Raw genomic sequence first — 27,064 nt, 5'->3', positions numbered from 1 at the left:
AGGCATAGCGGGGTGCTGACAGGCAGACTGCTCAGGGTGCAAGAGACAAAGGGGAAGTTAAAGCAATCTCTTATCATTTTCCAAACTTAAAAAAAAAAAAGCCAGAAAAACTCAGACCTGCGAAACCTCGGTCATTTCAAAATGTGATGGAGAAACACATTCTGCAGGATGGCAGGCTTTAAATTAACATATTCACAGTACAAAATTGTCTCTGCTCAGCAGCCCTTCGAATGCAGCACAGAAGATAACCAACATGCCTGGTGCAGTCAGCATTCAGAAACTAGGCAATCATGCAAGTATAGGTACCTGGTGAGCAGAGCTATTTTATAATATCTTTAAATCAAACCCAGAGTAACAGCACCAATGAAAAAAACCCCATAAATCCACAGCTAATTATTGCTGTCTGCAGCTGACTGTGACAAGCAGGTTGTGAGACAATAGTTCTCTTTTAATTGAGCAGTCAGAGCGACAAGGCTGAAATATTCTTATATTCAAAAAGTATCAGCAATCAAACACCACCTGCTGTTCTCACATTGTATTCACATGTGTGCTAAGCAAGCACAATGGCTGTCACTTTGAATTACTAGGTTTGAACATCTTCATATACAAAGTACTGAACAAGGAAAAGTGACGTCAGATCCTTGAGTATCAGAAACCACCAGTCTGATTTTTCAGAAGTATTTACTCCAGACTCTGAAGGCTTCTTCGTGCTTCCTCAGTTGTTGCATGTACAAATGCAAACATCAATTCTGCCTTCTGTATGCACACACAAAAATTATTGAAGCAGCCAGATCAGTGTCACGTCACATAAAATCTGTGCCACACATTTCAAAGGTATTTGAATAAAGTAAGTTCTTAACATTTCCCCATGAGAAGAAAATTAGCTTCAAAGATGCAGCCTGCCTCACTTTCTAGAAGTTAAATTCAGTGGTTCACTGTATGCAGAGGGCTGCACAACCACAGGCACAGACCGTGACTCCAGAAGTTCACGTTCTGCAGCACCCAGATCCAATTAGCATCCTTTCCCCTCCTGTGCAGCACACAGCTCCATTTTTTCTTTCAGTGGAAAACTGAGTTTGTTCAATTATTCTCCAGTTTGTGTAGAACAGAGAATAAAGGTTAAGATTTGTTTTTTGTTTGAAAACACTTCAAGTGGACTGCAGGGAGCCAGAATAATATCCCCCAGCAAGTAAAATGTTCTCTCGGCATTCATGACTGGATTTATTTTGTGGTTTGTTGTTGTTGGTTGGTTGTTTGCTTTTTAGAGGAAGAGAGCAATGTCAGACAAGCAACATAGTAAGTACTACTTCCTGTCGGTTAAACACATCTTAAATGCCTTGAAGGGAGAAGATGTTAAATACAGACAACAAACCTTCTGTCACTTGGTGCTCACCTGATGACTTCTGCAGCAGAAGCTGAGCAGCCCCCAGCCTCTGCTTCCCAACAAAGAGTATGTAAAGCTGTATGTACGGTCTTCCCTCTCTACTGAAAGAATGAGCCTGCATCCCTTCTGCTCCTCCATGAGCTGGTTACTTCTGGAAATCAGCAGTGTCTCCTCCTGAAACTGAGGAGCTGTAGTACCATCACACTGAGATCAGGGCTCACTTCCTAAGTTCGTAAGCGTGAGACACAGCCATGCACTGATGGGGTCAATGGAAACGCCTTCTCCTTCGCAGCTCTGGGGAAACCTCTGCTGCTTCCACATTTCACACCTTAGATCTGTTTCCATAAAAAGCCAATCCCTTGGTGGCAGAAGAAACCCTTCGGTATGTGATAGAAGTTCAAAATTCAAATCATGTAGCTTATTGCCGCCTTCTGTTTCTAATTATAGATTAAACAGAACAAAACCTTCAAAATAATGGTAGGGTATGGGAAATGCAAACTTCAATAATGTAGAAAAGTGATATCAGGTCAAGCCACATGCTTTGAAGAAAGTACTTGACAGATGAGAATTAATGTCCACAGCAAAACTACCTCAGAAGGGGCAGGTTTGAGTTGAATTTTTAAATACAGAAAAAATACCAGCAGAAGTATCTTCAGGCCTTTTCAGAGCATAACAAAGCTAGCTGAATTAGCTGCACTCCTGCAAATCGCTGCAGTGTACTGACCAGGCATAAAGTTGCCAAACTTTATTAGAATTAAACTTCTCCAGTGAGATCCTGCATCTTTTCAAAGGCTACTTGAATTTAAAGCTCTCAAACCTGAAAACAAATACATTGACAACAAAACAAGCCTTTGAAAGCTAAAATGTATACCATGAGCATACGCAGTACCTTAATATTATTTTCTAAAAAATCTGTCAAATATTTTCTCAATCTTCCCTGAAGCTAGTAACCACCACTTGCAATACTTTGGTCAAACCAGAGAGGTCAGCTGGCAGATTCCCCCTTCTCCCAAGCTGTGCGTCTACCATCACCAGCTAGAAGGTGTCTGTCTTCAGCCCTGGGTATTGCCAGACCTGGGAGGCGCAGGAGGACAAACCAGACACCCAAACAGGCTGTTGCACAACGAACGTGCCCTTTTTCATGTTCCTTTCCACAGTTACGGACCATGCGCTGTACATAAGGTCATTGTGGGAGGTTTATCTTTTACTGACTTATCTCTTACAGAAGATATTTTTTGGGCAAGGACAGAGGCTGGACATTTTGGTAAATCAGGAAGAGATTACATAATGTAAAATCAGTGTGCATGCATCTCTCAGGTACTTCAGTTTGCTATGCCAAATCTCTGCGCAAGCTTTAACACAAGGGGAAAAAAGTTGTCAGCCTTTGTCCTTCGTGACAAGGGGAAAAAAAAAAACAGCAAAAGGGATGATTTTAATGGCCTAATTCTGGTACAGAGTGCCAAACCTCAGAGCATCTGATAAGACCACGCAGACTATCTGTGGAAGAACAACAAGGGAGTAAGAATCAGCAACAGCTCTTTCTTCCCTCACCTTTTATATATCTTGCTTTGTCTCTGGGAAAGCTGGGTCAGACTCCAGCCAACAGCAGGCCAGTGAGCTCGGCCCTAGCCCCTCTCAACTACCTATTTTTATTTTCTCTCTCTCACCTCACCACTTTCAAACAAGAAAGGAAAGTTATTACCTTTTTTAAACTGATGTGGCCAGCTGACAAATACAGGTATGTCAGAAGGCAGTTAGGTGTAGTAAGGGAGAAGAGGCTGAGAAAAAAACAAAAATAACCATCTGGGGCCACAAGATACAGTTAAGGCAAAAGTTACATTCAATATTTTACATTTGAAATGTTTCCATTCTTTGAAATAATTTAGAATCTTTTAAACCTCTTGTCCTAGAAATTCAGACAAGCTGCAGTGCAAGAAAGCAGACCAAGCTTATAACTGAACTTCGGCTATTTAATGTTGCAGAGCAAGAGGATCATGTTAACACTTGTAATTCTTAGCCTCTTTATTCTGTTAATCTTTCTTCTCTTCTCTGATTCCTTGGCAATGACTATGGTGGCTGCTGTTCACACAGGCCACAGAGTCCCTTCTTCACTGCCCACAACTTTGCACTGACTTCCCTTTTGCTGCTTTGAAAGGACTGAGCAAGCATGGACAGAGAATAAACTTCCCTGTGTTCAATACCACTATGTAGTTCCTGTAAGTTTGCCCTTTCAGTGTCTCTTTTCGTTGTTTTGAACACAGATATTGCTGAAGCCGGTCTGCTCAGCGGCACCCCTGGGGCCCCTCTGTATCTGCCACGACATCTGCCTGGCTCCTGCCAGTGTTACCCTTGCTGGGAACCCTCCCCACACAGATCCCACCTTCACCAAGTGACCTTGGAGGCCTCCTAGAAGGACATGAGAGAATGGAAGAAGAAGTAACACTGGGGATACAGTCCCAGCCTTAACAAGTGACCCAATGTGTACGAGAATTCGTGCCACATGCAGTTGAAGGACACAAAGCGGGGAAGAGCCCTGCTCCTCCCAAAGACCTGTCCTTGCTTGAATGAGAAACAGCCATGACTCTGAATGCACAACTGAGCGTTAAAACATGAGCTCTCCTCCATGCTGTGCATGTCAGAGGGGAGAATTTCAACAGGAGATGGGGGACAAGATTTGCAGACCCTCTGCCTTGTTCACACTACCCTCCTCATTCTATGATACATTGCACTCTCTAGTCCCTGATTTTGGCCTAAGAAGGATAAATGATCCCGTCAGGACAGGGAAATTGTGAAAAGGGAAGTGAAGCTCATACAGTGGAAGATTAAGAACTCTTATTTTAGTCTGGCATATCATCTCTATCACTCCATTCCCTGCCCCATCCTTCCACCACTTAAGTTCTTTGTTCCCTGTCCCCAGTCATTTGCTATGGTTATTACACATCAAATTTCCCTGTCTCCACTACCAATTTGAATAGCTACAAGCATTGGTAGGTCACCTAGGAAAGAAAAAAAAAGTTTTAAACAAGACAAAGAGAACTGCCATGGATTCCTGACGCAAGTTTCTGAAAGGTAACCCAAGCCTACATACCACATTTTAAGCACTGGGAAAAGTCACCCTGAAAACAAAAAGCTGTTTGGTACAGCTGCAGCAGAGCAGGTGCTGTACTGAACACCTTATACCATTTCATGGCATGTTTTATCAATATTTGCATTTCTATGCATCATTTCTCACGTATTCCTCATTTCTACACATAATACTCACTCTTCCCAGTTCTTTGTCTTCAAGCGCCAGCACCCCAGTGCTTTCTGTAAAGAGTTTTACTTTGACAACAGGCCGAGGGTGAGTAGTGGTGAAATCTCCTTGAGTTCCCCATCTGCAATAAGTGAAAGAACAGAATTTAACTGGGGCAGAGGACAGGTCTGAGAGTGAGAGGATTGTAATCTTTTGTACAGAATATTTGTTAATGCACTCCTAGAATTTAATTACCAAACTCTGGAGGGGAGAGGGCATGGGAATACATTTTTGAGCATTCAAGATTAAATATCTACATGGGAAAATTGGCTTTTCTCTGTGATAAGACAAATCAGGGATTTTGTATATGACTTTTGTCATTCAAAAATTAGCAATAAATTTTTAATGGCAAACCCCAAAGGACTGAAATTATAGACTCCTAGCAAAACCAGAACTAATCAAGAAAGCAAAGGAGGAGGAGGGGAGAAGGGGAGAAAGAGGGAAAGGGAACAGAAATCTTTTTTCTTTTAATTATATTATTAGGTTCACTGTCTTGTGCATACAAGTCATTAATTCAGCAATGAATCATGTCTCAATTCTAAAAAAATTACATGTTTAACTTTAGGTAAACGAACTATGCAGAAACTAAGAGAATTGAACAGAGAAAAAATTCTGTTTCATGAGAGGTTACAGCTTAATATAAGCACGTAGGAAAATTTAAACACAAATGCAAAAACCGGAGAAAATTGTTATTTATCAGAGTGACTACAGCTCTGCAAGACATTTACTGCCACAAGGCTTCATGCTTGTAGAGAGGCTAAATTAGGCAGACAAAATTCTAGCTGTTAATCTCTTATCTCAGTTAAGACACTTGCTTTGTCAGCCTTTTCCCCCCCACCATGTGCCAGTGGTCAAAACAGAGGAAAGTTATACAAACTAGATTGCAACTTCCTCTGACAAGTTATTCTATTTTCCTATTCCATTTTCCTAACAATTGCACGGTACTCATTGCATTGGTGATACTGATTCTGATTATGCTACTAGGCACAAAAAAAAATGCAAAAAGCAAGCACACCTTCAGTTTCACTTAATTTTTTTCCACTACTTGTCATATAATGATCAGCAGAAACTAACTAACTAACTAAAACTAAATAAAACAGGTGACCTTAAGAGTATGATCTATGAAAGGACACATGACACAAGCTAAAATCTCAGAGGGCCTCATTCACACGAAGCAATTACTTTTATTTCACTTTCAAGAATAATTTACACAGTCTCTCCATTCTTGGAAAATGAACAATAGTAATGCTCCAGGAAAGGGATCTAATAGACAAAAGAAAATCTTTCAACTAATATGAGTTACAGACAAAGTCTAGAAAGTAATATGTAATCAAAACCAAAAAGCTTTAAGAAAGTGTTGGTTCTGTATAAACCAGACCTACAGGTGGATGAACATGTGCCAGGCTACGAAAGAGAGGTTCACTGAAAATTAACAGATCTTACGTTGCCACCTGTCTTCTTTGCTTTGTCTGGATTAGATAGATGTTTGCGCTCTCTGTCTGCGGTGGACATAGCCTTAGCCTCAGCCAACGTGGTAATTGAAACAGGGACTCTGACAAGAAATTACCTTCCTGAGAGGGAGAAAACCTGTTTTGTGAACTGATGATAGATGCTACAGCTGCAGGACAAGACAATGTCTGGCACTGCTGCTTCCCAGTGGCAGTCCCAGGGGTAGGTTCTGTCACAACACAGAAATTAGATTTCCAAGGAGAAAGCATCTTCATAAAAGACAAGATAGTCGTATCTTTGGTCTCCCCCAGATCCCGCTATCCAGGAAGAATGCTACCTTGCAGTCACAAACACAATCTAAGCACTTTGTTAGCAGCACTCTGTCTTGGGCACCACGATATACTTGTCCCTGAGCCTCCAGAAGCCTTGAACTGTGTACACTGCAACAGATAGGATCACCCAAATAATCAAGAGAAACTCCTATTAAAATAGCAAAACAAAAGCCTCTCTACAAAGAGAGTGCCAGCATTAACTCACAGACAGAAGAAAATAAATCCGAAGTCATCACACTGGCTAAAGGGAAGAGACCCAGCCTGCTCAAGGAAGAGAGCACGACCAGGGCCAGCTCAGCTTCTGCCAGCTGAGCACTAGGTACGTGCTGCACCGTGTGCTGGGTTCTGGACACCCCACTACGTGGCTTCAGGACCTCCCCAGAAAGTGGTGCAGCTTTCTCGGGAGACACATGCCTAGGCTCCATTTCTGCAGGTCAGGGAGGGATGGGGCACATGTGAGCCTTGCCCAGGGACCCTCACAGGATTTGCTGCTTCTCTAGTTTAGACGCACCATGAGAGACTGATGTGGATGGGACTAATACTGCGTCATCCCCCTGTTGCTCGTACTCATGTAGTACTAGAAATAGTCTTTAACATCAAATCTGAACACTGGCCTTGACTGACATCTTTCTCCTACCCCTTGTTCCATCTGCAGCAGTAAGTGGAAATCCTGGAAACAAGGACAGGACAAGACAAAATGGCCTCAAGTTGTGTCAGGGGAGGTTTAGATTGAATATTAGGAAAAGTTTCTTCACCAAAAGGGTTGTCAGGCATTGGAACAGGCTGCCCAGGGATGTGGTTGAGTCACCATCCCTGGAGGTGTTTAAAACACATGTAGACGTGGTGCTTAGGGACATAGTTTAGAAGTGGACTTGGCAGTGTTAGGTTAACAGTTGGACTTGATGATAAAGTTATTTTCAAACCAAAACAATTCTATGATTATTTTCCTTTGTGTAAATATTTTTTTCTGCTTTCACCTACTCATTTTCTTCACTATAGGACCTGCAATGATGCGATGTTTCATCATGTTCAACCATAAGCCCCGGTCTTTTCACCATATTTACGCTGCTGTCAGAGATACATGGGCTGACACCATAATTAGTGACAAAGGCCTTTGCCAGAGTTGATTTCCCTTCACTGCAAAAGTACCCAGTACCAGCAAGGAGGTAGATGTTTATTTCCGGTAAAGATTTATCACTGTGTCACAGAGCTCGCTCTAAGCAAATTTATTTTCCTGTTTCATTTTGGAACACATTCCATATACTGGAAATGGCAGCAATTTTCTCTCTCAGGTTTTCCACTCTAATCAGAGTCTCTGCTAGTCAAACCTTTCGTTATGAGCTCCTAGATCTCCAGTCCTACATGGGAGCGAATGTTAATAAATTTGTTATTCTAAGCAAACATCCAGAAATTTTATTTTAACACTATTTATTGGAACATTTTCTTTCTGACAAAATACCAAGTCTACAGCATTCCATTAGGAATATATTTTCCACAGCAATTAGGAATTCTACTTTTCACCTTCTTGAAACCAATGCCAGAGCGCATTGGTCTCCTTCATACCTCCTTTTTCAATCTAGTGCATAGATCTACCTCAACAGATTTCTTAATTCATCATTAAATCATCTTAAGAGGTCTTCTGAAAGAGTTTTCTTATTTCCTATCCATACAGGGATGTGCTACAGAGCTGGAACGAGCAACAAGACCCACCAAAACCATTTTGTTATGCAGTCGACTGCTCCACAGGGATAAGAGATTTACCAGCACTTTATCTTTGCACATCTTGGAGCTGGACTGGAAATACAATTTCAGGTCACTGTAACATCTTTGTGTCTCAACTAGTTCAAGAATCTATACCAACTTCGTTGTTTCTACTTTGTTTAGAAACATACTTTAACTGTAGAAAACTAGGTATCTATAATCTTCAGGTTAGAAATCATACAGTGCAAGCTGTGAGATGTAAGGCCAGGAAACAAAGACAGACAAGGCTTAGAACGTCCCTGACACATCTGGCTACACTGATACTTTGATCTATTTCAAAACACCTTAAATCCAGGTCTGGCAATCATTCTGTTGTTAGTGAAGTGTTGTGTGAATGTGGAATTTATGAAGTGCTGCATATTACTAACTACAACTGCATATATACAGACAGAGAGAGAAAAAAAAGTGAGAGAGCAATCAAGCTGCTGTACCAGCAGTGCGAGTTACCCCACAGCGATCTGACAATAAATCTTTAATTTGATGAGGAGGCTTCATTCAGCCAAACAAAAATAGGGTTAAATGCATGCTTATCTGATTCTGGCTTTTTTACTGAGACTCTCAAAGAGAGTATTAGTTGGTACTAATTGCTTCTTCACTAATAATTGGGCGGATATTGTAAGCATTTCCTTTTATGAGCACAGAAATACCCATCCATTTGGCAGTGACTGACACAAGGATGCTACACTAGAAATCGTGGCCTTAACACTAACGGCTGTCTCATACAATCCAAAGGCATGTTTATTTTCTGCCTTTTGCACACCTTACAAAATAATACGAACATTCCAGCTTTCCTCTTTAATGAAAGTTCTTGAAAAAGGGTGTTGAACTGTTACTGCACAATCAACAGCAGTCTGTTATGCAGCATCAAGGATTTAACAGGGTAATGATTATTCCTTATATGCAACATTACAACCATTATTTTTTCATATATATATATATATACACACATATATATGTATATATTCTCCATTACACCAGTGGGATCTGGAATTCATGTTTGAAACCACAAGAGAAAGAATTTTTATGTTTGTACCTCTCTGTAATGCTTAAAATGTGGTCTAGGTTGCAAATATATTTCTTGGGAAAAAAAATAAACTACATTTTCTTATTTCTCCATTCAAAAATTACGCATTTATTTTGATGGAAGTATGAGGAGTGTAATTTCCTCCATCAGAGCAAGCATATTAAACTGCAGCTGAAAGGCAATGCATAAAGCAAGCTCTGAATAAATCATAATGTCCCTTCACAGTAGAAGCACAGAAAAGCCCCACGCTCGGGCAAACTAAACCGTGAGCTTGGCCAAGCATCTTGGCCTTTCATCACTAATTTCATCTAATCTTTTATATATCTTGACTCTTCTTCCCTGTGTCACTGCGATTCCATTATTTTATGCAGAAATCTTGCTGAGAACTACAGATTCATTGTTATACAATCCCTAATATGCAAACACTGATACTTTGCATAAATACTTTCAGGTCTGTCAGCTAGTGAAGAAGCATCACAATAATAATGGTTTTAACCCTGTAGCTGCATACACTATGTAGCCCAGCATTCAATTTCTGAATGCATTGTCAAGTCATTATCTAGCATAGTCACTCAGGAAAAGTGATTTTTTTTTTTTCCCTCTGGATTCACTGGCAAAATTAAAGGCTTTTAGGCTGGTTGTTCCAAAACATTGGCAACCCCTTCTTGGAACTCTGCTCTGAAAAAATGAAAGCTCAGAATCGGATCCTTACTTCAGCAACAGCAAGGATACAGTGTTTTGATGGATATGCTACATTCTAAAGCCCCTTTACACAACTAGACTAATGTGAAAGGGAGAAAAGAATAATCTGATCATATGGTGTTTTTTCAGGGTTTGTTTTTGGTAAAAATAATTGTTTTAAATAAAGGTATTAACAGAGCTCAAAATAACTAACCATTTATCACTGAGCTCAAAATGAGCTAGGCTAAATCATGTATTTCTTTTTAAACATAAATCATTATTAATATCTGAATAAAATTATTTGGAAAAAAAAAAGGGAATAAATTTTCTTTAAAGCAAGGAAGTGTCTAATACAAAATAGAAAGGAAAACCAGAAGAGAGGTCCAATGCATAATAACCAACTAAGGAAAAACACTGATCTAGGCTTTCTACACCGAAAATAAGAAAAGTGCACTCTAACACTACAGAATGCTATTATGACAAGTATTGTCATCACAAACATAAAATAGTATGAACAAATGATTACTTAGTCTTGCTTTGCCATCTCGCTTTCAATAGAGGCAACCAAGATAAGTCAGGGTGAAGATTTTCATGGGTATGCAACAAGACTGACACGCTGCCAGGCACTGGGAACCATCGCTACATATTGTGTGAAGAATTCATGACAGGCATTAACTCCCATTTCCCACCGAGCTTCAAACCCAGCTAGGGGCTGGTGATGGACACACAGGCAAGACATGGTCATTTATGTTCTCAGAGTTTCAACATGCACATTTACCTCCCTTGAAAAAATAATTATGAATCCATCACAACATTCTTGAAGGTTGCAAATCCAAAAAATTTTCCAAATGTTTTTTAGTATTTGTGTGACACTCTAAACCTTCAAAATGTTGTGCAAGTGTTGATAAACTGACAGTACTTTGATGAAGCAGGTAGATGTTGTCATCTCAGTCTAAAGATGCGACGAAACAAATCACAAAATAGATTGACGTATCTGAGCCTGCACAATCTATCAGGGAAGACTCAGGATCCAAATCAGAAAATTTCAGTATTCCATCTGGCATCACACCACTTCTTTTATTCTGAAGCCCCTTTTTACTCTTCTTTCTGACTCCTACTGTTCTTATCAGCTGTCCACATCATTCTGCCTTTGTTTCTGCTGTCCTCCTACTCTCAATCTGCTGATATTGCTTTCAAGTAGGCACACGAACCTGTAGACTCATACCTTATATGCTAAGTGGTTACTAAAGAATTTCATTTTTTTTCCTTCATCTATTTAGTGGTCTATTCTGTATTCTTAATGTACTGGATCTCTTGACACGTCTGAGGATCAAGGCACATCCTAACATAGTGACAGCAAAGAAGAGTCTGCCCCTGGTTTTCTCAGTGTCATGAGCATTTGAGTAGTACAAGGAATTCTTAATCTGAATAGGGCTCAAAGGCAAAAACTTCTTTCCTTTAAAACCTTTTCCTCAACCTTTCTATTCACCCAAAACAACAAACCAAAACAAATTAAAGCATAAAATTAGTTCCAATTCAAACACTGCATCTAGCCAGATGTTTAGAAATTATTTTCAATGTACCCATATTGAATTTCTTACAACACATACAAGCAAATTTTTGAAATATCATTTCAAACCAAGATACAAGAACAGTATATTTTGAAAATTTAAAATGGGATATTCTGATCTTATCAAAATTCAACAGTAATCCAAAGGAATTATTTTCACATCAATTATCACCCATGAACAATTGAAGCTGCAATTCAGTTTTCCAAAGATGAGGCAGATGCAGACCCCTTTGAATGATGGGTTTCAAATCCACTCTACCAGAGTATTCCCGAGGGAGACTGGAAGTAAAATTTAAGGCAATCCTTCCCAAAACCACCCTTTTTTTTTTACAGACCTCCATCCCTCTACTTGATACTTCAAGGCTGCCTTTGCCTTCGCTTTGACCCAGCCAGAGACCATATAGCTATATTAGTATAAGGCTTAGCCTGATCCAAAACATTTTTCTTCTAAGCAGGATTTAATTGATTTTGGCTCAACACTGCAGTATTCATAGCCAAATGCCTTCCAGTCTGAAGCTGGATCACACATCAGTAGATGCTTTAGCGCAATGTTAGAGAACGCAAACAGATATATCATGTACATTAAGCAGCACGTACACAGTCTTTCTCCAAGCCCTGATTGTTATGGTGAAAGGGATAAGTGGTGGGTTAACCCTGGCTGGACGTCATGTGCCCACCAGAGCTGCTCTATCACTCACCTCCTCAGGTGGACGGGGGAGAGAGACAATAACAAAAAGCTCATGGGTCGAGACAAGGACAGGGAGAGATCACTCATTACTGTTGCAGGCAAAACAGACTCAACTTGGGGAAATTAGTTTAATTTATTACCAATCAAATCAGAGTAGGGTAATGAGAAAAAAAACCATATCCTAAAAACACCCTTCCTCATCCTTCCCTTCTTCTCAGGCTCAACTTCACTCCTGATTTCTCCGCCTCCTCCCCTCCTGCAGTGCAGGGGGACAGGGAATGGGGGTTGTGGTCATCACACGTCTCTGCTGCTCCTTCCTCCTCACGGGGAGGACTCCTCACACTCTTCTCCCACTCCAGTGTAGGGTGTCTCCCATAGGAGACAGTTCTCCACAAACTTCTTCGACATGGGTCCTTCCCATGGGCTGCAGTTCTTCACAAACTGCTCCAGTGTGGGTCCCCTCCATGGGGTGCAGTCCTTCAGGAACAGCCTGCTCCAGTGTGGGTCCCCCATGGGGTCACAAGTCCTGCCAGCAAACCTGTTCCAGCCTGGGCTCCTCTCTCCACAGGGCCACAGGTCCTGCCAGGACCCTGCTCCAGCATGGGCTTCCCTCGGGGTCACAGCCTCCTTCAGGCATCCACCTGCTCCGGCGTGGGGTCCTGCATGAACTGCAGCTGGATCTCTGCTCCACAGTGGACGTCCATGGGCTGCAGGGGGACAGCCGGCCTCACCATGGGCTGCACCACAGACTGCAGGGGAATCTCTGTTCCGGCGCTTGGAGCACCTCCTGCCCCTCTTTCTTCATTGACCACAGAGAAAAGAGGGCAGTCCCTGGCAATTTCCCACTTATATACGGAGCATGGTGTTCATGGTGTGGAATACTACTGCTGGCCAGCTTGGGTCGGCTGTGCTGGCTTTGCTCCTCCCCAGTGCTATCCTGCACCTGCAGCTGAGCAGCTGGAAAGTCCTTCATCCCCTTGGCAACAGCCAAGATATCAACGAATTCTTATATTCTTTTCATACCAAATCCAAAACACTGGAAAGCTACTTGAAGAAAATGTTAACTTTATCCCAGGGTGAAAAGTTTCTAACTGCATGAAGAAAATGAACTCGATTTCAGTCAAACCAGCACACGCCCCTTGCTACCAAAACCTTACCATGCAAGCCCACTACAGGATGACAGTGGGGCATGCAATTTGAAGCCCCAAGGTTCTCAAAATGCACTACGAAATAAAACTGGTATCAGTCTTGCAAGAGACATGTCATCATACATTGTAAAATAAGATCGTCACCCCAAACCAGATGTTCTTGCCAGCAGTGACACTAGATGAGGAGGGTTAATATCCCAACTCTGAACAGAGAACCTATTAATCATAAAGCTCTCGTGCCACTGGTTTTCCGCCTGGGGTCTAAGCACTGCACCAGAAGGCAGTGCCCCAAAGCCGCAGTCTTCAGAAGTGCAAACATCACATCAGGGCAGAAATCCTGGTTGCGTTCAGTCAATGATTAGCATGCTGAGCACACAGGACCGAGGAGAACAACCAGGATTTAGCCAGAACAATCAAAAAGATTAAGGTGATGAAAATTTAAAAAGAAGGATTATGTTTATTGCTAACTATCCAAATAGAGATTACAACCACCTTTAATTATATCCTTCCTCCTCTCATCCCAATTTATTCCACGCCACACTTGTCTTGATCTGACAAGTGAGTATTCCCTTCTAACAGCGGTGGTTCTCACAAGTCTCTTAGGCAGACAGACTTATGAGAGAATATTTCGGGAGTTAATCATAGAACCACTGCAAAACTTAGGCTGGAAGGAACCTCTGGAGGTCATCTAGTTCAAACCCTGCTCAGTGTGTGTCCACTTAAAATCAAGTTGCTCAGATTATTACCCAGTCAAGTTTAAAATTTCTTTTAATATTAAGAGCCTGCTATGATTCATAGTTCTCTGCAATAACAGAGGTGAAAAATCTCTTAAGCAATGTAAAATAGTAATCAATGACAGAACACAGCATAGAAACTTACTTATTTTAGAAATTCTGTGTCTTTTTTCTTGTAGCTATCATATTAGTCTTTATATTTGAGCTGATTAGGTATTATTTCTTTTCTTTAAAGGAGCAAGCAATTGATCAGGCATCAAGAACAACTGAATAAAATTGTCATGTAAGTTTTCAGCTGAATCCATATTCCTTTTGTGAAACTCTTCTATCGTTAATCCAGAACATAGGCTGGGATAAATGTGCATTTTTTTCTTCTCCATTTTTTCCTTTGCAGAACCAAGAAAACATCAGATAATTTTGTACTGGCAATTTCTTTTTTTCCTATTCAAAGCCGGATACTGGACACGCATACATGTTATTTGCTCATAGCATCCAATTTTTTGAAAGGTAATTCCCTCCACCCTATTTTGTAAATTGCTCCAATCATGACAATCCAAAAAAGAAAGCCTTTCTGACATAGGACAAGACGAAATCCATGATGGAATCTATCCTTTAAAGATATAAAGATGAATCTTAGACCAAAGGATAATAATCATTATGCAACTCAATCAAACCTAGTTCACAAAAGCAGACACACTTTGTTTCCTGCTATGTCCCCACTGGCTTCCCTGAAGTTCCAAAATACTTATTAAAGGATTACGCTCACCTTCACCAAATTTTCTACATTGTCGACACTGACATAATTATGTCTGTAAGGCTTTAGCCTTTGAAATGGTCTTACTAATAATTCACATTCAGCCTCGCTTTTGTAAATGTTGCATAAAAATGCATTTATGTTCTACAAAAATAAGTCTCGATGCCAAAAGTAGGCTGAAAATTTCTACTTTGTTATCTTCTGTGAGATCAACGCTGAATTTCACTGCACTTATCTGTAAGAAATGAATTCCAGAGGTGGAAGTCAAAAGAACAGGAGAAATCTATCAACTACAAGACATGGTTTAAGGAGTTAAATCCTAAAGATAATTTATCCACAGAAGATAGAACAGTAAGCATATGAACACCAAGCTAAGCACGGTTAGATCAGACATTATGAAAGTGCAATCTCATCCCCCTGTAAAAATCCCAGGTGCAAATATACTCATTGCAACAAAAAAAGCACCCAGATAAACAACTGAACCCCCCCACCCCGCAACAACCTAAGGAGAGTTGGTCGGCTGGAATTAACGATGGTACGATATTGCATAAAAATAATGTAAGCAGCATTTATTCTATTTGTGCAGTCTTCACTCAAGTTCCCTGCTTCCTCTGGTCGGATATTTTATCATGCATTCTTCACAAACTTCTAACACATAATATTCCATTTTATAAGATTAGGAAATCAGTGGCAGTAAAACACGATAAACTTATTTGTCTTGTTTACATAAAGAATATCCTAGCTCCATTAAAATTTTCTCATCATGCAAGATATGACCTTTGTCCTATGTCATAAATATATGACAAGAGACTATCACTTGTAGTGATAAAAGATAGCATATTCCTATCTTTTATCTTTAGGCATGATTATACATATCCAAAATGTGACGCTTTTAAGAAATCACATTATTTAATATTCAGAATGAATAAAACTCAATGATAAGAAAACATATGGAGAGCAGACTCCACAAGACTGAAAACTCAGTAACATTTGAAAAATGAAATTAGCACTAGATTTTGCAAGATGACCCCCTGTGGCATCACAGCAACAAAGTTATGCAAAGCTCCATGCAACTGAAGGGGTCCTCTGAAGCCTCTGCTGACTGATCTCTGGCAGAAAAGGTCACAGGCTATGTTGGAGGGATTTTCAGCAGGGCTGAAAGGCAGGAAACAGTTGGAAGGAATGAAGAAATATTTCACAGGCAGTAATAAAAATTTTATAGGGTTTGCATGTGAAAATGTATAACTAACCTGTTTGTAAAATTGTCCAAGACTTAAGCTCAGTTAAACTATATTGTTCTACAGCATTTGAATTTTAGAATGACCATTAGCTACTCAGTAACATACACACAGTGCTTTATTTAGTTTGTTAAAGAAGGAAATGAAGTACTTCAACATAAACTCACAAAATTATTATTCAAAGAGAGAGAAAGCAGACAGGTGTTAAAAGAAACCAGAAAATACTTCTTACTGACCAACTATCAGGATAAAACTCTGCTGTCCTCTCTGGGACTCTGATTAGGTCTTTCCCCTTTAAGAAAGAATATTGTTTCTAATTTCCTTGTTACTCTTATGGAAGCATTCTGGGATTCAGAGGAATATTTAAATACATATTCATAAAAATAATTGAAAAAATATTCAGCATTTTGGAATAGTGGATAAATCCTGAATTAAGGCTCCACTTGATTCATGCTTTCATTAATCCCCACACTAAAGTCACACCAGCTTGCACTCCACTTCGAAGAATTCGTCTGAGTATCTCTTTTTCTCCTTTTCAATGTCAAAGCTTTTGAAGCTTCTGACTGAGTAGTAGCATTGCACTGCATACACTGATGTTTCGCAGATGAAAAAAATAGGTATAAATAATTCTTTATACTGCTTCTTTTCACAAACATAGCTACCAGTTCAAAATGATAAACCAACTACAGAAAATGTATGTGACAAGCACATGATTTGGAGCTCTTGCTGGCAGTCTCCCACAGCAGGCTGGTGGTAATCATTCAGTTTTCATCACTGTCTCATTCTGCACTTAGTATGAGAGCCTTGCTACCCTTTTCTAGCTGCACATCCTATATAAAATCTGAAGTTATGTTCCCATTTATCTGGGATTTGTCAGTGCAAATATATTACTGATAGTGATGTGAAGAGTTGAGCTGAACTACAGTTCTTGAGTCTTTTTTTTTTTCCCCAATGATTTTTATGTTTTCTCCTCCAGCCTCATTGATTATTTTCCTTTGTATCAGAATGACAGTACCAAAAATTATCCCAGTACGGAGCCAGCTCCAGCAGCAGGTAAAGTAGGCAGTAGCCTAGGGCAGCCGACAGCTTGTTTTTCCTGGATCAGAGAAGCGATGGAGAGACTGTGCTTGCCCAGCTGGTCACTGGCCTCTACTTAACACGACTTTGCCCACTGCCGTCAAAGGACTGAGGGGGAAAGGAAGCATCTCTCTTCCCAGTAGTGGTACCATTACTAACATTAACAGGAGGAGAGAACCTCTTCTCGCATCTCCTCTTTGCAGGAGAACGTCCAACCCTTCACCCAGCGACTGACCCTCACCATCACCCTGGCAAGTCCCTATCAGACGACAGTGATGAGTGCTGGAAGAAGCATGGGGGCAAGAGGAGGCAGGTGACTCCATGGGGCAAGGGTTGTGTTCATCATAAAAGCAAGAAAGATCTTAGAAGGACTGGGCACAGGTTGAGATAGGAGACAGAAAAGAGACAAACCTTAAGTCTTCTGAGACATGCGGATTCCCCCCTGCCTATGACAGTATTTCCTAGGCTCTCTTCTATCAGTGCAATTTTCTGGTTAGATTCTGCCAAACCCTCTTAGTTCCCGCTGCCACCCACCAAAAAAAAGCAATATTGCTACTGTCAGGAAAACCTGATTTGGCTCTAACAGAAAAATTAAACTGTGGAATAAAGGATCTCCCATTCCATAGGCAGCTTCCTGCATCTTCTTTACTGTTTGCCCATGATTTCCTAATTTCATGCTTGTCTAATTTAATACCCTCTTCCATTGCCTCAAACTATGTCTCCATATGCTCACAAACTGCATATCTCTATATGCTCATAATCATACTGTGTGCCAATATCTCATAATTACTCTTGCCAGAAATGGAAAACAGTACAACTCAGAAGAGCACAAGAACCAGATAGACTTCAGAGTTCCATCAGCCATGTCCCTTCAAGTTACACTGTTTTGTAGGACAGCAGGTTCAGGGCATCTCTCAATCATCCACCTTCTAAAAATGCATAATTTTCCCATACAAATCCATGTGAATTTGGTTTAGACAACATAACTTGTATGGAATAGCCTATAACCTGTCTTTCTCCCATATTCAATCAACTCATACCTATTGAGCCTGAAATCCACTAAATCAGTTTACAAGCTCAGATTAGCCCTTTTCCTAGAAACACTCCAGTTGTTCTCCTGTTGACTCCATCTATTCTGGAACTTCCTTTTTATAAATTTTCTACTTCGAAAGGTAGAAAAATCAACTAATCTGTTACTAACTTTTACTGCATGTATCTACAAAATGTATACCTTCTGAATGGTTTTACAACCTCTACATTAACCTGCAGCCCTTCATGTGTAATAAGTAAACCATGAACTGACCATGGACCATCTCTAGCATGTTTTGCCCACCACATCTGGAAACAGCTAGAGAGAAACAAAACCCTTAACATTGACAAACTGTTTTCTGGAAGGAGAATGAATGTGCATGATATTCAATAATTTGGGTATTCTAGCTGATTTAGGGGGATTCGAAGACCTATACCAATGACATCAAGGGTTAATCAAGCATTTAAAACAGAAGCTAACAAGTTCAAGGGTGAAGAGAGAGAGAGACATGCCATCAGGAGAAATGGGAACCTTGACTGTGACAGTCGGCAAAGGCTGGAGACACTTGTTGCAGAAAACTGTGACAGCAAGTCTCGAGTTTGAAGAGACAGCAGTTTGGAGATGTGCCCTCCATGAGAAAGCCTTGTGACTCTCATGGGTCCCTGAGTCACCAGAGAATACACCAACAGTTCCACAAATGAGGAGGTGATGTTGTATGCCCACATACGAACTCGTTTCAATGCACGTATCTGTGTGTCTTCTACACTATTATTGCTTTTAGACGTTCCTCACATACTACATGCAAATGATAAGACTGAGCATTCCTACACCCTGGAGACGCAACACAGCCAGGGATTGTGACAAGTGAATTTTACAACTTGTCCCACATACTTATGAGTTCTGCAAAGCTGTCTGAATATGTTACTGCAGTAGGCTGCTGGCTTACTTGCCAATGAAATTTGCTGCAAGTAGGAGAAAGTCCACAAAATTAGATCACCTCCTCCCAACCCCAGAAGAGACAGATAAAACTCTGTCCTTATAATTTTGTCTAACAGAAGTCCATATTTGTGGTCTGAATGGAACAGGAACTACCACGCCAACTCTATTGAAGATGTTTTCTCAGATACTGTAACAACTGCAATTTTTAAATTGTTTTTCACAAGGCACACTATGGTGCCAGTAAAACCCCAACACGCTGTCTGGAAAGTTATCTACAAAAGATTCCAAATGACATTTTAACAGAGAGAAAAGTGTCTGAAGTCAGCACGTAAGGTCAAACAAATCAACCAAAAACCACACTTAATTTTCTTCCTCTCTGCCACTCTGAGTAGTTCAACTACAGATGGCATGACGTTTTCCCTCTCCAAGTCAGTTTGCTGACTGCCTCCCTCAAAATTAATTGAAAGAAGTGGATCCTATAATTTAAAAAGAAATAGGCTCAGCAGGTGAGTAAGCTTTGTCAAGATTGATTACTGAGTATTGATTTTCCACCAATTGTACAAGTTACACTCCACAAGGCCACCTGCACATTAACCTAGAATACATAAAATTACCTCAGGCTAGCATCTATCGAGAGGTTTGTATTTTCAGAGGATGAAGGTAGGAACACAATGCTGCAGTCTCTAGCTCTTTTCCTCACACATGCACTCAATGGCACTTATTTGGACAGCATTAACACTTTGTACTTACTTCGCCATAAGTAACTATTACTTGTATTTTCATTTATCAGAAAGAAAAAAAAGCTTCATGTAACCTAGTGCTAAACTGATAGTAAAAACTGTAAAGATAGTTAGGTTATCCTTAGTTAGGTTATATATGAAGGAAAGAGATGCTGGATGCAGCGACAGCAGAGCAACTTACTGTGGCCTGGAAGCTTCTGCTTGGTCCGTCTGAAGCTTCTCACCCCCTTCGACTTCCATGGTGCAGTAGACAATTCGATTGGGAGCAACTGACTTTAAACCTTGTACCTCCATTATAACAATCTGAGGAAAAGAAAGCAAATAGTTTATCCTTCAGAAAACATTACATAGCACAGCTATTACAGTACTAAGCTCCACACTGGTTAAAACAAAAAAAAAAAAAAAGAAAAAAGAAAAAATATCCCCAAACCCCACTCACTCATATTTTCACAGAGAAGAGTTTTGATTTTGCCTTCTTTTTCCACTTTTAACAACATATAGTAGGAATTGAAATTTTTCCTCTGTTTCTACTTGGAAAACAACCAAAAACTCACTCCAAACATAATTTAAATGCTGTTGGTTGAACTGGAGACTAACGTCTAAATATAATTCTAAATCTTACTATGTGAGGAAATGTATCTTTTAAGCAGTCATCTAAATAAGTATTTATAGAATGAATAGGCTACTAGGTCAGACTCTAAACAAGACAAATAAGTACACTGATCACATCTTGAAAGGGTAACCCAGTGCTGTGACTCTGGAGGCTGCAACCCTTGAATCTCAGAAGCGACTTGGTGTTGGGGTGAGCAGGGGGCAGGTCAGAGCATCCCTATCAGCTGCTGTAATTTTTTCCCCACTCTCTATCCCTTTTCCTTCTCCCATCTCAGCAGTTGCAGTCAGGTTCAGCACACATATGAGAATGGGGGGGAAGAGAAAGGGAAAAAAACACGTGTACCAGGTGCGCCCTGAGAAATCCCTTCACCAGAGAAATTCTGAGCTTGGCAGATCCCAAAGGTTTTCAGCTCCTCTAAACTACTCAGTTATGGCTCCGAAGAGCCAAATGCACTCCTACTTCAAGTGTTCTCCGCCTTTTCTAAATCTTACAGCTTGTCACAGTGTGAAATTTTTACACTTCAGATGTTTCTAATTCAGAAAAGATTGAGAAGAAAGTCAGGTTTCCCTGCTTGCTTTGGAAAAGCTGCTTTCCTTTCCAGACCCATTTTGGCCTATGAGGAGAAACTGTGTAACATGTAGTCCATGTAATCAATTGAGAAGCTGTCCTCAACTGAACTATATACCAAAACCAATATTTGTTTGATTGTTTTAAAGGTGACAAAAGTATTGACTACTTTTGGTTTCGTTAGAAGCAATTGGTTTCTTAGGTCAGTAAGCAGCCACTAAAATATTTTGCTATTAAACTGTTTACATATTTGCCAATTTTTTTCAATTCAAGCATGTTAAGCCAGACTTTGCCCCTAGCTGTAAAATCCTTTGTACTTTAGAACTCCCAGAACCTTAGTAACAGAGATGTCTTGTAAAATTGCTAGCTTGGTGATATTACAGTGAGATGACAGTCATTGATCATTTAGAAGATTTTTACACTACTCATAAATTATCAACTGCCTATTATGCTTTATAAATAATAACAATTCAGGAAGAATGACATAATCATCTCTCTTTTCTGTCTTTCATGGTTCAGGAATTCAAGCAGTTATCAAAGTGATCAATGATCACTGAGAGACAGCACTAGAGATCCTTCTAGCTAATATTGCCTATATGGTCTTTCCACATGCCAAACCTACGTCCTTGCTGAATGTAGACTTCCTGTTTATTCATTTTTATGTTGATACTTCTTTTCCTTGAATTTCCAGTTTAATTGCACACTACATTTGCCTTTGGTAGCAATTTTGGATTCCAGTAGCAGAAAAGAGTTGCATTTCATTAGGCAGGAAACTGTCACTAGCTGATTTACTAGCTCATTAGCTGATAAACAGCTTCCTAAACATTGCTTGTCTAGTTCTAAAACTTTCCAACAGCTGAAGAACATAAGTGATTAAGTCTTCTCCTACTAAATCGATATTTTATTTATTTTACACATTTCTACAAACAGGCTATTTGAGGAAACATCCAACTTGCAAAACTGGCCACTGTTGCTTGCAGTGATGTGCAAGAGTGTCTCTTCTCTTAGTCAACAAGGCCCATTCTCACCAGAACATTATAAATGTTAATAACAACTTTTGTTGTTCCGTCTTAACAACAACATGCAGTGGCAGCATAAACCCCCGGCCACTTTTCCTTCCTGACGCCACCCCCCCGCCCCAAATTTTCATCAAGTTCTTTTGCTTTGTCCTAGTGTTTAGACACGTTATAGATTTCCTCTTCGGTCATGTGCCTGTAGAGCAGCCCTCAGTGAGGAATTTGCGGGTAACCCTACAATTTAGTTAAGTCACACCACGAGAGACATGACAAAGATGTGTTCGCATGTTATTCAAGAAATGTGATGTTGTGCACATATGACTTCACATTTTCCAAAAATGAAGTATTCTGTCTCCAAGAAGATGCAATCGGCTTTTCTTATTTAAATGTCCAATTGCACAGAAAAGAGCAGTTCTTCCATGTTTCAGTCTAAATGAATATCGGTTCACCTGTTTCCTTTTGCCCTTATATCCTCTGAGATGTAGCTTCCCAAGACTAAGATGCGCATACTTGTCCAGCAAGAAACTCAACTTATGTGATTAACACCATGTTTAAAATGATAATTTTCCCTACTAAAAACTGCTACATGTAGAGTAACACACTAATTCTTCGCCTCGCACAGAATGAACTGTAAATTAGTAAATTTGCAGAACATCTGTGTGTTTTCTTCATCAAGCGATGGGGAAAAAAAAGCAGAAAAGCTAAGTTCAACAGACCTAGTAGTCTACATTTCTGGTGTGAGGGGAAGGGCTGTGAACAAAGCAAAACTGTTCCAAACTTATCAGAAATTATATCTCCTGTCAGTTTTCATTTCGTGGTTGTTACAATCTTTTACTGTGCTTTTCCCCCAAAATATCACATCATTTTTACTACATACTCAATATTTCTCTCTACAGGCACAGAGAAAGCTTCTCTTCTTCTTACATCCCACACCAAAACTTTCTCAAAGATAGAAAACATTATTAACAAACTTTTTCAGGTCCTTTTTAGGTGCTTCAGAACTACTCTTCCTTATTGCTATTTATGGACCGCTCCAGGCATTCCATTTGAGGAGACACAGCACACGTGCCGGAGAGGCACAGGATTCAGCACGGGAGGTATAAAACTACTTTATCATTTCATATACTTCAGTACTGAGGCCTGCACTCCAGTTTGACATGCTTGATGAAATAATGCTTTTCAGTGTATAGAATGATGGATCTTAATACTCTTTGAAAGTTGATGCTGAGCTTTTACGTTATTAGCTAGTAATATTAAAATTGCACACAGTGGGATAAGCCATTTCTCTGTTCCTGATAACAACAGTGTTTCGTTATTACTTTCAAAAGTATACTTAAGTATTTAACATACTGGAATTCATTTGAAGTTACATTTGTGTGGGAGATTCAACTGCCCACACTGCTGTGTGGGCCCAAATGCAACAACTGCTGCAAGAGGAAAATGCATCATATAACTGTATTCTAACTCCTAATTATTGAAGAGACAAAGGATAATTTACTTCTTTAACATAAAATTTTAAAATTACCAAGGAAGGACTAATAACAAAAAAGTATCAAGCTATAGATTTTCTAGTAATTTAAACTCTCAAGTTTTCTCTGCAATACGTGATTACCTCTAATGTGAAGGAGAGGACCACATCAGACTTTGACAGCTGAACCTCATTTTCATCTCCTATGTCCAAGAACGCAGAATTCTGTGATCGCTTTAACTTCTGCAGTTTAAATTCTGGCCCACCTTTAGACACTGGAAGACTTTCCAAATTTGCCATCAGCAAATTCACCGAAGACCGCAACTCTTCTATGTACATGTTCTCCATTTCTCTTGCTATGAATTTTGGGAATTTTCTTTCCTTGGAAGATATATTTTAAAAGTTAGGCAGGAAAATAAATCATCCCACATTATACGTTACGTTAATTTACAGATTTGCTCTCAGTTAAGAGATATTTAATAAAAATAAAAGTCCTAATTCCAGTGTCTATTTTTATATCTTCAAAACAATAATAGGAAGGCTAATCCCATTCCATAAATACAGTTAAGTTTGACGAGAAATGTAATTTGAATTGAGAATTCCATCTTATTCCTTAAATAGAGTAGACAAAATATCTCTTTGAACATGACAAAATAAATAAAGGGGCATTTACAGAATCACAGAACCTCTTGCCACCCCCTCCTCCCCCCCCCGAATCATTTAACCATAAACCCAAGCTGAATATGTACACATTAGGTACTTCTAATACTCATGTTTTAAGCATATCAACTGACAATACATCTTGAATGTTACCTTAAAATATTTCATAAATTGACAAAATGAACTCTACACTAATAATTTTGTTACTCCATCTATTTTCCATGCTACCAAAAATAAGCCAATCGCATTCATGCTTCTAACATAAAGCTGTTAAACTATGAACATGACATGAAATGCCTGTTGTTTACTTCTAATAACAGGTCATTCATTTTCAAAGTAATGCTGAATTATTAAACATGGGATTATTTTAAACGTGTTAGAGACAACTTAAAAGTAACTTTTTTCTTCTGTAGGAGTTAGATAATAGTGTTTAAATATTGTGTTTATAACAAAGAGGTAACATATGAACATACATAATGCATATACGAACACGCACAGAGCCAATTTTTTGCACAGTTTCTCCCCTGATGTTGAATATAGGGCAGTTTGGAAAAATATGTCATTCAAAGTTAAACGAAAATGTAAATTATTCTAAAATATATGTTTTACATATAAATGAGAAACAAACACTGCTCCCCAAGTATTATCTGCAAAGGTAGGCACCTTGCTCCTAAACCAGACATTTTTTACCATTAGGTGTTACAAAGTGTATCATAAAATGTTTCACATTAAAACCTTTACAGTTGATTTTGCTTCAGTAATGAAGAGCAAGCAAGTTGACTGTGACCCAAAACACCTGCAGCAAGTCCAGTGGTCTGGCTCATTACAGCATTGCAGAGCCAGTACAGTACAGATCGAAAAAGAAAAAAGAAAAAAAAAGTTATTTACAGTTAGAAACTATAAACACAGGGTAAGGTCCAAGGTACTCTAGCCAAAAAAATCCCACTTTAGAGTGTTTTTCAAACCATACCTCATCCTGTGAGGATCATTCAAATAATAATATGCCAACACAGAAGACAGAGAAGACAGGCTGTTATTATGTAGTTAAAAGATCTTTCTTCTTGGTAAGATGATTTTTCCACCCTGATGTAAAAACTGAGCAAACTTTTCACAATGCCTTTTGCTGTGTATTTTTTATGACTATAATCTTCCATGATTTAAGACAGCACTATCAGAATATAAGGAGGCCTGTATTTCTGTAAAATCTGAATGTTTGTAGCCTCTTCTCTCCCTCACAAAACAAGGGTGAGGATCCTCCACGAAGACTCTAAGGTCTACGAATTTCTCTCCTCTCACTCCCCCTAACCTTTTATTTGCTTTTTTAAGACGGTGAATTTGTAACAAATTGCTATAGCACATAATATTTAAAATAAGTTAGATACACAACAAGAATAGTGAGGTTTCTCCACTATTTTTTTAGTGCGTAAGCACAATGAATGTAATTGCATTGATTTGAAAAGCCCAGATCATCTGAAGAACACATATCCCTGCACAACGCTGGAATTCTGGGAAAGCTGATTGCAACGTACTGGGACACATCGTGAAACAGATCCTGGGGACAGGTGCGAGACACTGAACAGGCTGATGTACACAGGAACCTTTAGGTCTGGATTCTGAGAGTGCTAAAATGGATTTCAGGATGTATTTCTCAAGGACAAAAGGCACCAGGTAGTCTCTTCATAGGATCGCATAAAAATTTATCTTAGAAAAGCAGAGCATTGGTTACAATAGGTAGAAAATCCCATTAGATCATACACACGTTGAATTCAACTACTTTAAATTTAGTCATATGAAGAAACAGATGGGCAAATAGACGTGAAAATTCCCCATCAATTTTATTCTTCATAGATGAACATATTTCTGAAGTTCTTGCCTCCATTAAATAGGCTAAATTATCTTCTAAAATGAACTTCTCATTTATAATTAACAACTTGTAAAACCAGCAAGTTTTTAGTTTACTACAGGAACCAGGAATGAGACCTCAACAACAACAAAAAAGCTATATGCAGAGATTTCTCTTGAGTTGTGCTGATCTTTTGAGACTGCAGTTTAATAATTTTCTTACAGGTAGGTAATCACTGAGAACTCTTTATCAACAAAGAAGCCAGAATACATAATCCCGTATCAAAACACTTTTTACCTTGCTTTTGAGCTCTAAGAACAAAGTTCCTATTTTGCAGCATTTTATTGCTTAGGCTTAAATGATCTTAATAATTCTCACAGTTGCCAGAATTACGACTAACTCTCAACGCCCCCTACAAAAAACCCCTGCATTTTAAGTACTTTAAAAGAGATGTATCAAAACTCTGATTTCTGACTTGGATGTACCAGGAAGGACATGGAGTTTCTTATTCTGTGCAGTGTATGCACATTAGAGACAGAATGAACAAGATTTACACAGTTTAAATAGTGCTCACAATTTTCACTCGCTTTAAAATGAATTTGAAGCTTTTATGGACAGCATTTTGCTTTTTAGGAAGATCACACCTCCAAGTTGCTATTTATGAACTTAATAGACCTAAATGATTTTTTTTTTTCCTTTTAAAGAAACAAGCAAATCTTAACTGTGTTACAATTACTCTGATATTAATATAATATACTTATTTCTGCACACACACAGTATAACATACATGCTTCCAATATTTTGTAACTTTTGGAACTAAAGGCAAGAAGGCAACACAGCAAACAGGATTATTGGACAACTTTGATTATAAGCCTAGGCTTCATAGAAGATTGAAGAGACTTGAGATTGCCTTTCTGTGAAAAAGGAGTCTTTCTCCAAAATCTAATAAGATATGACCAGGGACAATACCAATCCCGCTTGTGATATGTAATATAGAAGGACACAACCCTATCCACTGAAATAAAATACAAGCTATAGGAGAGAAAAATAGGCTTG

The 27,064-nt window shown here is 39.3% G+C and overlaps 1 protein-coding gene across 1 annotated transcript in view; it reads right to left on the bottom strand.

Annotated features, from left to right (window-relative positions):
- The window catches only part of CADPS2 (calcium dependent secretion activator 2), a 308,472-nt gene that overhangs the window by 153,662 nt on the left and 127,746 nt on the right, over nucleotides 1–27,064 (bottom strand). The window contains exons 5-7 of the mRNA XM_065627091.1: nucleotides 23,650–23,886; nucleotides 20,023–20,144; nucleotides 4,647–4,758 (exon numbers count right to left, since the gene is read on the bottom strand). Coding sequence (XP_065483163.1) covers nucleotides 4,647–4,758; nucleotides 20,023–20,144; nucleotides 23,650–23,886 — 471 coding nt within the window. The remainder of the gene's footprint in view (nucleotides 1–4,646; nucleotides 4,759–20,022; nucleotides 20,145–23,649; nucleotides 23,887–27,064) is intronic.

Source organism: Caloenas nicobarica, chromosome 1, assembly GCF_036013445.1.
Source record: "Caloenas nicobarica isolate bCalNic1 chromosome 1, bCalNic1.hap1, whole genome shotgun sequence".
Taxonomy (NCBI): Eukaryota; Metazoa; Chordata; class Aves; order Columbiformes; family Columbidae; genus Caloenas; species Caloenas nicobarica.
Note: the sequence above shows the minus strand (reverse complement) of the source record. Positions and strands in the feature narration are given on the sequence as shown.